General features: G+C 42.1%; 1 protein-coding gene across 2 annotated transcripts in view; it reads left to right on the top strand.

Annotated features, from left to right (window-relative positions):
* Window positions 1–15,838, top strand: part of LOC115138169 (sodium/hydrogen exchanger 3-like) — a 31,866-nt gene extending 16,028 nt beyond the window's left edge. For both annotated transcript variants that reach the window (XM_065000222.1, XM_029674709.2), the window contains exons 2-16: window positions 4,996–5,298; window positions 5,548–5,708; window positions 6,721–6,799; window positions 7,153–7,330; window positions 9,477–9,697; window positions 9,920–10,122; window positions 10,275–10,364; window positions 10,640–10,710; window positions 10,871–11,000; window positions 11,158–11,309; window positions 11,716–11,836; window positions 12,247–12,423; window positions 12,535–12,589; window positions 14,155–14,238; window positions 14,397–15,838. In XM_065000222.1, coding sequence (XP_064856294.1) covers window positions 4,996–5,298; window positions 5,548–5,708; window positions 6,721–6,799; window positions 7,153–7,330; window positions 9,477–9,697; window positions 9,920–10,122; window positions 10,275–10,364; window positions 10,640–10,710; window positions 10,871–11,000; window positions 11,158–11,309; window positions 11,716–11,836; window positions 12,247–12,423; window positions 12,535–12,589; window positions 14,155–14,238; window positions 14,397–14,506 — 2,135 coding nt within the window. In that variant the 3' untranslated portion in view covers window positions 14,507–15,838. The remainder of the gene's footprint in view (window positions 1–4,995; window positions 5,299–5,547; window positions 5,709–6,720; window positions 6,800–7,152; window positions 7,331–9,476; window positions 9,698–9,919; window positions 10,123–10,274; window positions 10,365–10,639; window positions 10,711–10,870; window positions 11,001–11,157; window positions 11,310–11,715; window positions 11,837–12,246; window positions 12,424–12,534; window positions 12,590–14,154; window positions 14,239–14,396) is intronic.
* The last annotated feature ends 285 nt before the right edge of the window (window positions 15,839–16,123 follow it).

Here is a 16,123-nt window from a genome sequence, read left to right on the forward strand (position 1 = left end):
TGGCGGAATATGGGAAAGTTATGCCTATTTGAAACGTGATTCACTTGTTATTCCAGAAAATCCACTTGAAAGTTTCTCACTTGCTGGAGAGCTCTTTTTTGAGTATGCCCATTCAGCATCGTTCACACCCTTTTCAGCTTTAGCCCCAACCATCTCCCCCATTTGAGTCTTCACGTGAGGCCATGTGCTAAACCGAGTGATTAAGTGGTGAAAGTAGTAGCCTATAAAAAGGAAATTTTCTAGGTAAAAATACACCTTATCTAGTCCTTGGCCTATATCCAAACACTTTGTTCTTCATATTGTCTCTAGTAAACACAATGTATATCCAATCAAACCACCCCCCGACTCATCTACCGTAGATAAGTGGATGGGTCTCTATTGTCTAGACTTGTTCACATGTTCATGAAACACAATAGATGGCCATATCACCCCCAAACACATCTGGCTAAGTTTATGGGTCATGTTATCATCTGGCTAAGTGGACTCTTTTGTTTAGACATGTAGCAAGCTAACTAGCTAAACATATAAATGTACCATAATCCCAACCCATACAGTTTAGTAATACAAACAGATTGTCATACACTTAGCCAGCCACCATGCATGAAATGGTACAGCATTAATCTGCAGGTAAAGCTAACCAATCATCCAGCTAACAGTAGGCTACTGTATAACTAGCGATGCAAACAGATTTCTGACTAAATGAGATACGATTTATAATGTTAGCTGGCATTAGCTACCAAGCAACTAGTTAGCTAGGTTTAATGTTGACTAACTAGCTAGCCAGCCAGCTAACGTTCGCTAGCTAGCAAACAGTATTAAACAATGTTCAATATTCCCTTTATTTGTAGATGTAATCCAGTGAGAGTTGTTTTTTACAAGAACCTTCTGAGTTATCTTTTCGTCTCTCTCATTTGCAATCAAACTTCCACATTTTGTCCATCTCCTTCTCATACTCTGCTTCTACTGGGCATTACACTGAGTTCAAAATTGGGTCCACTTCTTCTGTGACAACAACACTGTTGATGTGTCATCACAAAACTCTGCAATGTCTGGTGCAATGACAATGTTATTTGTTGTCCCCCAAGTCAAAGATTTCTTAATCATCTGATTCCATCACAACAGTCTCCCACTGAGCTTTGTCGATAGAGTCTGCTAAATTCAGGGCAGCAATGTTGTTGAGAGCTGTAGCAACACATTTGCAGTTGTCCATTGCTATTATCTTTAAAAAAAATCTGCGTAGACTACTGACAGTCGTGAAGAGAGCACGACTACCTATTTTCCCCCTCAGGAGACTGAAAAGATTTGGCATGGGTCCCCAGATCCTCAAAAGGTTACACAGCTGCACCATCGAGAGCGTCCTGACCGGTTGCATCACCTCCTGGTATGGCAACTGCTCGGGCATCCGACCGTAAGGTGCTACAGAAGGTAGTGTGTACGGCCCAGTACATCACTGGGGCAAAGCTCCCTGCCATCCAGGACCTATATACTAGGATATACTTAGTTTATTTAGTAAATATTTTCTTAACTCTATTTCTTGAACTGCATTGTTGGATAAGGGCTTGTAAGTAAGCATTTCACGGTAAGGTCTACAACTGCACAAGTGACTAATAAAATTTGATTTGATCAGGGAAGCCTACGTTGCCTTCAGACTTTTTCCACATTTTGTTCAATTACAGCCTTATTCTAAAATAGATTAAATAAATAAAACATACTCAGCAATCTACACACAATACCCAATGAAGACAAAGTAAAAACAGGTTTTTAGAAATGTTTGCAAATGTATTAAAAATAAAAAACAGAAATAACTTATTTACATAAGTATTCAGATCCTTTGCTATGAGACTCAAAATTGAGCTCAGGTGCATCCTGTTTCCATTGATCATCCTTGAGATGTTTCTGCAACTTGATTGGAGTCTACCTGTGGTAAATTCAATGGATTGGACATGATTTGGAAAGGCACAGAACTCTCTATATAAGGTCTGACAGTTGACAGTGCATTTCAGAGCAAAAACCAAGCCAAGAGGTCGAGGGAACTGTCGGTAGAGCTCCGAGACAGGATTGTATCGAGGCACAGATCTGGGGAAGTGTACCAAAACATTTCTGCAGCATAGAAGGTCTCCAAAAATGCTGTGGCCTCGATCATTCTTAAATGGAAGAAGTGATGGTCACTCTGACAGAGCTCTAGAGTTCCTCTGTGGAGATGGGAGAACCTTCCAGAAGGACAACCATCTCTGCAGCACTCCACCAATCAGACCATTATGTTAGTGGCAAGAGGGAAGCCACTCTTCAGTAAAAGGCACATGACAGCCCACTTGGAGTTTGCCAAAAGGCACATGCAGACTCACAGACTATGAGAAACAAGATTATCTGGTCTGATGAAACCAAGATTTCCCACTTTGTCCTGAATTCCAAGCGTCATGTCTGGAGGAAACCTGGCACCATCCCTACGGTGAAGCATGGTGGTGGCAGCATCATGCTGTGGGGATGTTTTTCAGCGGAAGGGACCGGGAGACTAGTCAGGACCGAAAAAAAAAATGAATTCCCATGTTTATCATTTTGCAGGAGAATATCAGGCTATCTGTCCGCCAATTGAAGCTCAACAGAAGTGGGGTGACGCAACAGGACAACGACCCAAAACACAGAAGTAAATCAACAACAGAATGGCTTCAACAGAAGGAAATACGCCTACTGGAGTGGCCCAGTCAGAGTTCTGACCTCAACCCGATTTAAAATGCTGCGGCATGACCTCGAGTGGTTCACCAGACATCCTAAGAATATTGCTGAACTGAAACAGTTTTGTAAAGATGAATGGTCCAAAACTCCTTCTGACCGTTGTGCAGGTCTGATCTGCAACAACAGAAAACGTTGAGTTTATTGCTGCCAAAAGAGGGCCAACCAGTTATTAAATCCAAGGGTTCACATTTTCCCACCGTACACTGTGAATGTTTACACAGTGTATTCAATAAATACATGAAAATGTATAATTGTTTGTGTGTTATTAGTTTAAGCAGACTGTATTTGTATATTTTTGTGACATAGATGTAATTCCAAAGGGTTCACATACTTTTTCTTGCCACTGTATACTGTGTATGCATGTAAGACCGTAGGACCTAGAGGGGAAGAATAGGATTTGAGGTCAATTTTAAACACCAGACTGATCAAAGGTAGCAGGCAATACCATCCCTCCAGTGAGAACAAAATCTGTCTTTTGTGTAGCATTTGTGCCATAAATAGGCCCAGCATAACGCTACTACTGTCTGGTAACTGTAGCTTTTGTCAGTGTTATCAAGGCAACACACTGTTCTCCCGACCAAGTGCTTTTAGCGTTTTACTCAAGTTCATGGGATATATTAAGACATTCCATAGATAACTGTTCAGAAATGTTGACAATGGTTTTTGAGTAGGTGTGAAATAAGTGTGAATATGGCATCTTCTTACATACAGTACTTTATATTCTCAAGGCCAATCACTGTGCTTCAGACAGGAACAGTGCTTATGTCCAAAACAGTGGCAAAAAAGTAGAACATTTACAAGGGAAGAAAAAGCTGAGCAAATGAGGAACAAAAATGCATGTTTTATTCAGTTAAAAGTTTCTCCAAACAAGTGAAGAATAATTTACTCAAAGATACTTTTCTAAGAGTTAGTCTGGAGTGGTCTCAATCCGTGTAACTAACCAATAACCATACATGTCACAAAGGAAAAATCCTTTGAACAACAGCTTATCTATTTGTTTACTTAACATTTAACTAATTTATCCCAGATCCGGAGTGTTGGGTATACATCACTGGAGTATAAGTAACACATAAAATGGATTATAACTCTCCCAACAGCTTTTGCAACTTGCTAAATATTTTCTTTTCACAGCCAAGGTCCTCGAGGATAAATAAACAGAATAGTAAAGGAGAATCTAAACTTAATCTTTAATTGAGCTTCCAGCAGTCAAGAGCAACCTGTAGCCTGAAACACCTCAGCAGAATATACAACCCTGAGGTTGCTGTGCAGTGTCAGTGAATATCTCCACATTAAGATAGAGAAGAGGTCATCTGAATAAGTAGAATCTGATAAAACATTTATGACTTATGAGAAATCCCTGCCTCATGCCACTTATCCAGAGTGTGAGTGAGTGATGAGCACATTTATAATGGTACGCTGCCAATGAGTCATACTCCAGGGTTCAAAAGACTTTCTCAGTCTTCCGAAATGGTTGATCATTTACAGACGTCATATCCTCACACCTTTTAATCTCTTTGCTTTACCGTTTAGTTAGGGATTTGAGTTTACATTTACATTTACATTTAAGTCATTTAGCAGACGCTCTTATCCAGAGCGACTTACAAATTGGTGCTTTCACCTTATTTCAGCACCTTCCTGTGTGTGAAGCCCAATAAAGTTGTCAAGAAGGAACAGATGTCAATGTCTGACTCCCTAGTATCCTGTGGGCATCTTGATCCCGTTATTGCCCAAGGATCAACAAAGTGTAGGGAGGCCAGACCCTGTATTCATAAAGTGTCTCAGAGAATGAGTTCTGATCTAGGATCAGGTCCTCCCAGTTCATGTATGCATATTCAGTGGGATCTTAAAGGCAAAACTAAACTGAGCCTAAATCAGCACTCCTACTCTGAGATGCTTTATGAACACAACTCCAGGGATCAAGAACGTGTAAGGTTGACTGAACTCATTACCCAATTACTCTCAAATAGTGCCAGCGACTCGGCCCTGAAAAGTTGATGTTGACTTCAGAGGTTTGCCAGACAGTGAGCAGAGCACAAGCGCCATGAACTCTCTCTGAGGCATCATTGGAGTAATGAAGCAGAAATAATTGACTGGGTTGGTACCTGAGACAGTTTATGGTTTAGGTCTGTTTGACTTGGCTCGTCTGCACCTGAATCTATCAAAATTATCCCTGTAATCTTTTCTACTCGCTGACACTCTTTGGCTCTCATTTCCTCTACGTATCACGGACTTTGTCTCTTGTCTCTCTCCGTTCCCCAACAGTGGTCGAGCTGAACCACAGCCTGACCAGTGTGATCCCGGAGAGCGCCCTCCTCATCATCATCGGTTGGATCCTGGGCGGCATCATCTACGGGGCAGACAAGATGCAGACCTTCACCCTGACACCCACCGTCTTCTTCTTCTACCTGCTGCCCCAAGTCATCCTGGATGCAGGCTACTTCATGCCCAACAAGCTGTTCTTCAGCAACATGGGCGCCATCCTGGTTTACGCTGTGATTGGCACCTGCTGGAACGCTGCCACTGTGGGTCTCGGCCTCTGGGGGTGCTGGTTGGGCGGGGCCATGGGTAAGGCAGCCAACATGTTTGTCCCAAATGGCACCCCATTCACTATACAGTGGTACACTTCTTTTGACCAGGGGGTCCTGGTAAAAAGTAGTGACTATACAGGAAATAGGCTGTCATTTGGAACTGGCCCGACCAAAGTTTGAACTGATGATTGAAACTGGCATTTGTGAGGTCCTCAATCAGCAAGTTAACGGGTAATGTAGTTTAAAGGTCTGAGATCATTATACCTTTCACTCTGGGACTCTGCAGGTGATATCGACATTGGTCTCCTTCAGTTCCTGTTGTTTGGGAGTCTAATTGCTGCTGTGGACCCTGTGGCTGTAATTGCCGTATTTGAGGAGGTCCATGTCAACGAGGTCCTGTTCATCATGGTGTTTGGGGAGTCCCTCCTCAATGATGGTGTCACAGTGGTTTGTCTCACATTTTCATCCTCATTCAGCATTATTTGGCCATGTCCCAAATGACACCCAAATGGTGTGTCTCTGGACAGAAGAAGTTCAATATGTAGACTAAGAATAGGCCGCTGAATTAATGTTTACACTATAGTTTTTTGCCCACAAAATGTCCTCAACTTTTGAAATGTGTTGCTTTAGTGAACTTTATCATTGCAAAGATATACCCAATGAGTGAAGTACAAAGGCAATACACAAACTGCATTCCAAGGCAGGGCTCCTTGGCTGAACTGCATGCATCAGTCATGTGCTTCACTCTGAGAATGCTGTCCATTTGTACATAACAACATAAATCACAAACAAATAGACCAGGAATAATTATGTTTGTCCAATGGATAGACTACACCATTTATTCCATTGATTGTAACACAATAAAGCAGGGTATTCAAACTTTTTCAGCAGGGACCCCATTTTTTGGCCATCATTTCTGGGGATGCTCATTTTTTGGCCATCATTTCTGGGGATGCTCATTTTTTGGCCATAATTTCTGGGGATGCTCATTTTTTGGCCATAATTTCTTGGGATGCTCATTTTTTGGCCATAATTTCTGGGGATACTCATTTTTTTCTGGCGACACAACCCCACCCAAAATCTAATTACACAACGTTACATTCAGTCAATTTAGATTTTCAAATAACGTGAACTAATAACCTTCAATCCACTGCATTTTCAGCTTTCTAGGAGAACCAATACATACATTTACTCAATACAATTACATTTTTCAAATTATCTTTCTATATACCGTTTGTATATTGTCCCATATATATTATATAGTCCCCCCCCCTCCAAAATAAAAAATAAAGTTGCAATTTTTTAAAATGTAAATTCCCACCCCACTGCAATTCCACGACACAGACTTTAAACACCACTGCATTAAAGAACATACTGTTATATTGATTTGGTTGCATTTGACTCCCTAACCTCCCCACCTCCTCAGTGACCAGTCATCTTTATGTCCATGTTCCCTCAGGTGCTGTTCAATGTGTTTGATGCATTCGTGTCGCTGGGAGGGGCAGAAATTGATGCTGTAGAGATCATTAAAGGCATAAGTATGTAAGATCCACACACTTTTGCATCCCAACTGACTTTTTCCCTATTAAGTGCACTATATAGGGAATAGTGTGCCATTTGGGATGCACATTTTCAGCGTTGGATTCTCAGGCCAAATGCCAAGCCATTAACAACCCTGTCGTGTAATCAATAGTGACAACTTCTTGTGCCATCTTGAAGCAAACTGAAAGGGTAAAGCAACAAGCAGTAGATTATGTCATCTGTTTAACTAAAATGTTATGTATTCATGAAATAACCAATATCTTTGTTCACTGTTTGCCTCTCCATATGTCCGTCTTCCTCTTTCTCACTCCTCTTTCGCACTCTCATTCTCTCCCTCTACCATGTGTAGTCTCGTTCTTCGTGGTGGCATTCGGAGGCTCCCTGGTTGGTATTATCTTTGCTCTGCTGATCTCGCTCCTGACCAGATGCACAAAGAACATCCAGATCATCGAGCCAGGCTTCATCTTCATCCTGGGCTACCTCTCCTACCTGACAGCTGAGATGCTCTCGCTATCCGCTATCCTGTCGTAAGTGCTTCTGAGTGTTATGTTGATTTATTAGGCCAACAATAGCCTTTCCGTAAAGGGAGGTTCTATTCAAAACACAACCTAACATGATTTTTCCACTTGGCTGTAATCGATTTGGATATGTATTTCAGTTACTTAGTACAGTGCATCCAGAAAGTATTCAGACCCCTTTACCTTTTCCACCTTTTTTTTAATGTTACAGCCGTATTCTAAAATGGATAAAAACATTTTTTTTGTATCAATCGACACACCCTATAATGACAAAAGGAAAACAGGATTGTAGAAATCTTTTGCACATTCATTAAGAATAAAAAACAGAAATAACTTATTTACATAAGTATTCAGACCCTTTGCCATGAAACTCGAAATTGAGCTCAGTTTCATCCTGTTTCCATTGATCATCCTTGAGATGTTTCTGGAACTTGATTGGAGTCTACCTGTGGTAAATTCAATTGATTGGACATGCTTTGGAAAGGCACACACCTGTCTATATATGGTCCCCCAGGTGACAGACCCATGACAGACCAAAAACCAAGCCATAGTGTCGAAGGAATTATCCGTGGAGCTCCGAGACAGGATTGTGTCGAGGCACAGATCTGGGGAAGGGTACCAAAACATTACTGCCGCATTGAAGGTCCCCAAGAACACAGTGGCCTCCATCATTCTTAAATTGAAGAAGTTTCAAAGCATCAAGACTCTTCCTAGAGCTGGCCGCCCGGCCAAACTCAGCATTCGGGGGAGAAGGGCTTTGGTCAGGGAGGTGACAAAGAACCCGATGGTCACTCTGACAGAGCTCCAGAATTCCTCTGTGGAGATGGGAGAAACTTCCAGAAGGACAACCATCTCTGCAGCACTCCACCAATCATGCCTTTATGGTAGAGTGGCCAGACAGAAGCCACTCCTCAGTAAAAGGCAAATGACAGCCCGCTTGGAGTTGCCAAAAGGCACCTAAAGACTCTGACCATGAGAAACAAGATTCTCTGGTCTTATGAAACCAAGATTGAACTCTTTGTCCTGAATAACAAGAGGAAACCTGGCACCATCCCAAAGATGAAGCTATGGGGATGTTTTTCAGAGGCAGGGACTGGGTGACTAGTCAGAATCGAGGGAAAGATGAATGGAGCAAAGTACAGAGAGATCCTTGATGAAAACCTGCTCCAGAGCGGGTTCATGATCTAACAGGACAACGACCCTAAGCACCAAGCCAAGACAACACAGGAGTGGCATCAGGACTCTGAATGCCCTTGAGTGGCCCAGCGAGAGCCTGGACTTGAACTTGATCGAACATTTCTCGGAGAGACCTGAAAATAGCTGTGCAGCTACGCTCCCCATCCAACCTGACAGAGCTTTAGAGGATCTGCAGAGAAGAAGGGGAGAAACTCCCTAACTACAGGTGTGCCAAGCTTGTAGCGTCATACCCAAGAAGACTTGAGGTTGAAATCGCTGTCAAAGGTGCTTCAACAAAGTACTGAGTAAATGGTCTGAATACTTACGCTACCGTTCAAAAGTTTTAGAACACCTACTTATTCAAGGGTTTTTCTTTAATTTTACTATTTTCTACTTTATAGAATAAGACATTAAAACTATGAAATTAACACATATGGAATCATGTAGTAACCAAAGTGTTAAACAAATCAAAATATATTTGAGATTCTTCAAAGAGCCACCATTTGCCTTGATGACAGCTTTGCACACTCTTGGCACTCTCTCAACCTGCTTCACCTGGAATGCTTTTCCAACAGTCTTGAAGCAGTTCCCACATATGCTGAGCACTTGTTGGCTGCTTGTCCTTCACTCTGCGGTCCGACTCATCCCAAACCATCTCAATTTGGTTGAGGTCGCGGAATTGTGGAGTCCAGGACATCTGAAGCATCTGACGTTTTTAAATTTTTTAAATACATTTGCAAACATTTCTAAAAAGCTATTTTGGCTTTGTCATCATGGGGTATTGTGTGTAGATTTATGATGGGAAAAAAAACTATTTAATCCATTTTAGAATAAGGCTGTAATATAACAAAATGTGGAAAGAGTCAAGTGGTCTGAATGCACTGTATGTACAGTATGAGCCTTATAGAAGATTATGGTCCATAATCTTTGGGCCCTCTACTCACCATGAAATACGATCCATTTGCCTGCTGTGCCATAGGATCGTGTTTTGTGGCATCTGCTGTCAGAAGTATATCAATGCCAACATGGATGAGAGGTCGGTCACCACAGTACGATACGTCATGAAGGTGTTAGCCAATGGCTCAGAGACCATCATCTTTGTCTTCCTCGGCATCTCGGCCATAGATCCAGCTGTATGGGTTTGGAACACAGGCTTCATCCTCCTCACACTCCTCTTCATCTTTGTGTTCAGGTTCATAGGTCAGTTTTGATCTTTAGTATGATTTTGTGAAATCACTGCTGACTCCATTTCACTCTTCATAGGATGAACAATATTGTAGTTTGGAAGCTTAGGGCTGATTATAAACTTGCAATCCCTGTGTATGTAGCTCAGCATTTTACTCAAAGATTCTCATTCAAGGCTTCACATTACCAGCACTAACACTCTGTGTGTCTATGTATGTTTGTGTGTTTATATCACAGGGGTCTTTCTCCTTACCTGGATTTTGAACAAGTACCGACTGGTTCCCTTGGAGTTCATTGATCAGGTGGTGATGAGCTACGGTGGCCTGCGAGGGGCAGTTGCCTACGGCCTTGTGGCCATGCTGGATGAGAATAAGTTCAAAGAGAAGAATTTGATGGTCAGCACCACCCTCATAGTGGTGTACTTCACTGTCATGCTGCAGGTAAAATGGCTCATTTAAATGTAAAACTTCAGTCCATTGCGATTTCATTAGTTGTGGAAATGTTTTTCTTCCATAGTGTAATATGTCTTGACTTGAATAGACTGGCATATGTTAATTACCAGTTTACTATATATTCTTCTTCTTTGGTGCAGGGAATAACCATGAAACCTCTGGTCACCTGGCTGAAAGTGAAGAGAGCAGCCGTGACAGAACTCACACTAGCTGAAAAAATACAGAATAGGGTAAATATTTGGTTAGAAGTCTTTGTTGTTCATCAACCTGAGAATCAGATAACTAACCATACATCTCTCTTATAAATCCACAATGTAAAGTTTCACCTTTTGTTGTGTCAGATCTTCAGGGTCAGACCACAAAAGTCAAAACCCACCTCCAATATAGCTGAACCCTTATTTTACAAGGCAACAACCATTTAATCTAACAGTGTTGAAATTGGTTGACCTAAATATATTCTTGACAAAATAAATCCATGACTCACCATTCATTTTTATTTGTTCAGACCTTTGACCACATGCTTGTCGCCATAGAGGACATTTCTGGACAAATAGGACATAACTACATGAGAGACAAGTATTTGGACACTAACATCACATTATCAACTTCAATAAGTTATTATCATATTATAAGTACAATTTGAATTAATATATCACATACCATACCTTGAAAGACAGAACGTTAGCACAGATTTTTAGAATTTTATCCTTTTCCTATCTTCTCGTATCCTTCTAAGGTGGCATAACTTTGAGGAGAGGTGGTTGTGCTGGTTCTTGATGAAGCCCTCTGCCAGGAAATCCCGTGACTACATATTCAACATCTTCCACCAGCTCAACCTCAAGGATGCCATGAGCTATGTAAAGGAGGTAAGAGCAACTCACAAGGTCAGGGAAAGCCATGACAACTTAATACTGTATTTACAAACGCAATATATTGACCACCAAGATCACTGATCTACAGTAACATGAACAAATAAAGAAATTGGATGGCAGACCATGAAGTCTTCTTATGCTCCCACCATAGGGAGAACGCAGAGGCTCATTGGCGTTCGTTCGGAATGAGACCAAGGCCGATGTGGATTTCAATAAGAAGTTTCGTGCCAGTTTCTCTGAGATTATGCCTGACATCATGGCAGATAATATGGGACCGGATCATGTTCCACTCTCCTCTATCTTGTAAGCAACATTTCCTGACTTTAGGGTTCTGGTCATGTACTAAATAGGGACTAGAGTGTCACTTTTTATAATTTGCAGAATTCAGGGGAGAGGGATTTGTGATTTGTCATCTTTATCTGGATCCCAATTAGCTGATGCCATGATGACATATAATCTTTCTTTCTAATAGATTTAAGTAACTACTATTATTATACCACCAAATATGATGATTCAAAATAGAAACAAAAGCATACAGTAGCAAAAGCATGGTTAGTAGACACTAACTTTTTGTAGAGTAAGATCCTTCTCCTTGCTCCTCAATGTACTGTAACACTTGAAATACTGTAGGTCTGGTATGTTTTCAGTGTCTGCCCTCCAGTGGCCAGCTAAACAACAACAGTGTACATTTATATTTCTTCCCTTCTAGACAGGACATTGTGCCCTCTGTCTGCCTAGACATGCATGAGCAGGACCTGACGATGAGGGAGTCAGAGGACTTTAATGCACACCATCTACTGCAGCAGCACTTGTACAGAGGCAGGAAACAGGTATTAGAGCACTCACAAATCTTAGGGGCGGTTTCCCGGACATCGATTAAGCCTTGTCCTGGATTTAAAAACAAACTCAAAGGAGAATCTCAGGATTAGGCTTAATCTGTGTCTTAAACACCCCTCAATGTTGAGCAATTATCTTATCACCAAATCACTTATCATTAGTTTGCCACTGTCACTGGTTGCTTGTTTCATCGTATTAGTTTGTGTGCTAACAGGCCAGTTGTAATCCTTTTACCTTTTCTTTTTGTTGATACTGTACTCAAAGGGAAATCCCAATCTTTGGGAGCAAATGTATGGGGATTCTGTCTCCTAAAGCATCTCCTGCATCTTGTCAATCCACAATCAGCCATACACAGATTAAGATGGTCAGTTACCCTGTTCTCTTCCTCTCATTCCCTCAACAGCACAGACACAGGTACAGTCGGAGCAACCTCGAAACCAACAGGGATGAGAATGAGGTGCAAGAGATCTTCCAGAGAACAATGAGAAGCCGTCTAGAGTCATTCAAGTCAGCCAAAATGGGTGTCGCCCCTGCCAAGAAGATCCAAACCAAGCATCAAAAGAAAGATAAACCACAAAAGGTCAGGGGTGAAGGCACTTTTTCCCCCTTCCTCCATGTCCGACCTCATAGCCATCCTCTTATAGGCAATGTAATGTGTATGTTGTGTAATTTCATGTTATGTCATTTTTAGATGCCAAATGGAAACTCTTCGGATAAAAGTAAAAACCATCCTTATGGGGATAAAGGTACTTGCTCTTTGCTTTTCACTTCTCTTTTGCATTATATGAAATGGTTAAGGGGGGAAAGATGATTACTGATTACATTTGCTTTCTGCCATTTGGGCTTAGATACATCTGCATTAACCTAACGTAACAGGCGTGAAAGAAATGGCTCAAACTAGATCCCCCACATTTTGGTCTTGATGAGAATAAAACCTTTTAGGGGAAGGTTCTCTTCTGCACTGTTCATCCAATCTAGTAAATGTGGAGGAGTTAAGATGGAGTGTCACCTTGTTAACATCCAAAAACAGAAGTCGCGTCTAGGTCTGTGGCAGTCAGAACGTTTTTCAGACGGTTATTTTCATACAAAAGACTGCTGCTGATTCCAGCCTTTGGAACATCTACATTTAAAAAAGGCTAATAAATCAATGTAATGTACACCACCACAATGAATCCATTATTTATTTTAGGTCGGTCTAAAGAAACATTATGATATGATGAAAATGTATGGAAACCATGTGTTTGATACCATTCCACTGATACCGGTCCAGCCATTACCACAAGCCCGTCCTCCCCAATTAAGGGGCCACCAACCTCCTGTGGTATGCATAATAATACAGTCCCACTCAAAGGCGATTAGTAGAATTTGTTTAATTTTGGAGAATAGGCTAGACTAATTACCAAAGACATCGTTAATCCGTTTTTTATTTTAAAAATTCTGCCCTTTGTAATATGCGGTAGGCAATGTATTGTATAACGGCCCAATAATTATTTAAACAAAATCATTTGGGCTGGGCTCAAATTGGCCTAGGCGTATGGATAAGCTCTAATATGCGGATGCGTGTTTTGAATTAATCATCACCTTAGAAAGCGCTGTCGACTTCGTTGTTAGGCTTTGAAACAACATCCACAGCAACCATTTTTCCACTCAGTTTCAACCTGTTGTTGAACTTATTTCTTCAAATTGATCAATCACAGTGAGGTGAGTGTTTTAAAAGCACAATACTATTTTGATAAGTGTTTGATGTGATTTTCAATTGCATTTGCATTGATGTCAGGGTGGTTAGAGCACGTGTTAAACTCATTCCATGGAGCGTTGAGTGTCTGCAGGTTTTCACATCTCCCTTGGACTTGATGAATTAAGGTCACTGATTAGTAAGGAACTCCCTTCACCTGGTTGTCTAGGTCTTAATTGAAAGGAGAAAACAAAAACCCACAGACACTAGGCTCTCTATGGAATGAGTTTGACACCCATGGGTTATATGGACATTAGAGTCCTGCGTGCCAGGCCGTTAGCGACCTAATGGTCGTTAGCGAGTTGGGTACTACTAAGCATGTCCAGAGTGCATAAGAGGAAATGACCCCTATTCAACAGTCAAGTGTAATTTTACTGCAGTCATGACTCATTACCGCCGGTGTGGTGGTAATACTGACTGTCACTGCAACAGCCCTAGTCTCATCACAGGCTCTCGCTTCCATTTCCCCTGAAAACCAGAACATACGGTTGTTGACAAGCCCGCAGAGGCTACCCCTGCATAAATGAACAACATAATTTCACTGTTTTCTGATTGTCTGTTTCGCTCTGCCTCCAGATTTGGAGTTTTCTGAAGGAGACTGTGGCTCTGGTGGCGAGGCTGCTGGCGATTTATTCCCCATGAGGGCCTATAGAGTAGAAGGTAAGAGTCTTCTTCACATCAACTCAAGACTAATGAAACCAACCAATTTAAACATGCCAAAGCCACACTAAAACCATTTAGTTACTAACACTAATCTCACCTCAGAGACCTTTCAGTCAGTTAAATCAATTCCATTAATTCTATCCCTTCTGGTGTAGCTGGAATAGTGAACCCAGCCTTCATGGCAGAGATGGACCCCATGGACAACATGCAACAGATCCCACATGTAGTACTTCTTCCACAAACTTTGAACTCCTTTGACACCTAACCCTGGGTCCTGGTCGTGACCCCAGTTGCCAAAGAATCAAACATTGCACCTGCTCGTTGACAAAACATTTACTAGGGCATGTTTTCTTTGCTGTGCAGTTGTTTAACCATAGTTCTGTATCCCCAGACAAAACATTCCAGGTCCAGTAACCCTTGTGCTCTCCAAAAAAGGCTTTAAGTCTTGACTGAGCTCTTCCCTCTTCTTAGTGTATGTTTGGTTGTAGGTTAGGTTTTTTAAAGGAAAGGGAACTGTGCTGTATATAACTCCATCGTAACACATGAGGATCATCATGAGTCCAACACCAAATAAGAATGTTGGACATTTGACCTTGCCATCCAAATCCATGGTAAATTCTGACCCGGTTTACCTGACAAAACCAATCCCTCAAACAATCCAGGATTTTCCTGGCTTGCTCACATTCCATGTAGGCTGACAGTAAAAGAAAGTTCAGTCACACTTTATTTGGATAGTCCCATATAGATAATCTACGGCTGGTCATATTATTTACATTTTAGTCATTTAGCAGATGCTCTTATCCAGAGCAAGTTACAGAGTTACAGTGCATTCATCTTCAAAACGCTAAGAGGGGCAAGCACATATCACAGGCATAGCAAGTACATTTTTACTCAGTAAAGTAGGGTGGGTGTCAGAAGGGGGGGAAGGAGAAAAGTATCTAAGTGCCATCCGCATAGCAATGATAGGAGAGACCATGTGAGGATATGAAGGAGCTCCTCCTGACCGGCTTAGCTGTCCACAGCCCTGTTCTGTAAACTTGCAATGATTCACTCAGCCACGGAGCAGGAGGGGCTGGGAGGAAAGGGGACAGTGCGAGTCATAAGATGCGGAAAGGGAGGAGGGTAGGGCCGACGAGGCAGAATCAGGAGACAGGAGAGAGAAGGATTTAGCAGAAGGGAGAGATGGTAGAATAGAAGAGGAGAGAGTAGTGGGAGAGAGAGAGCGAAGACCATGACCATTTGGGTAGGGGCTGAATGGCTAGGTTTGGAGAAGAGAGTAGTGGGAGAGAGAGAGCGAAGACCATGACCATTTGGGTAGGGGCTGAATGGCTAGGTTTGGAGAAGAGAGTAGTGGGAGAGAGAGAGCGAAGACCATGACCATTTGGGTAGGGGCTGAATGGCTAGGTTTGGAGAAGAGTGTAGTGGGAGAGAGAGAGCGAAGACCATGACCATTTGGGTAGGGGCTGAATGGCTAGGTTTGGAGAAGAGGGTAGTGGGAGAGAGAGAGCGAAGACCATGGCCATTTGGGTAGGGGCTGAATGGCTAGGTTTGGAGAAGAGTGAGACAGCAAAGGAAACAAAGAAGTGATCAGATACCTGGGGGGTTGCAGTGAGATTAGTAGAAAAATGAGGTCAAGCATATTGCCTGCCTTGTGAGTGGGAGGGGACTGGGAAAGGCTGAGGTCAAAAGAGGCAAGGAGGGGAAAGAAAGAAATCGAAGGCAGATGTCGGGGAGGTTGAAGTCGCCAAGTATGAAGAGCGGCGAGTCATCACCAGGAAAACACCATATCAAGGTGTCAAGCTCATTGAGGAACTCTCCAAGGGCACCTGCAGGGGATAGATGACAACAATGTTAAGCTTGAGTGGACAAGTGACAGTGACAG

The sequence above is a fragment of the Oncorhynchus nerka genome, linkage group LG2, assembly GCF_034236695.1.
Source record: "Oncorhynchus nerka isolate Pitt River linkage group LG2, Oner_Uvic_2.0, whole genome shotgun sequence".
NCBI classification, from domain to species: domain Eukaryota; kingdom Metazoa; phylum Chordata; class Actinopteri; order Salmoniformes; family Salmonidae; genus Oncorhynchus; species Oncorhynchus nerka.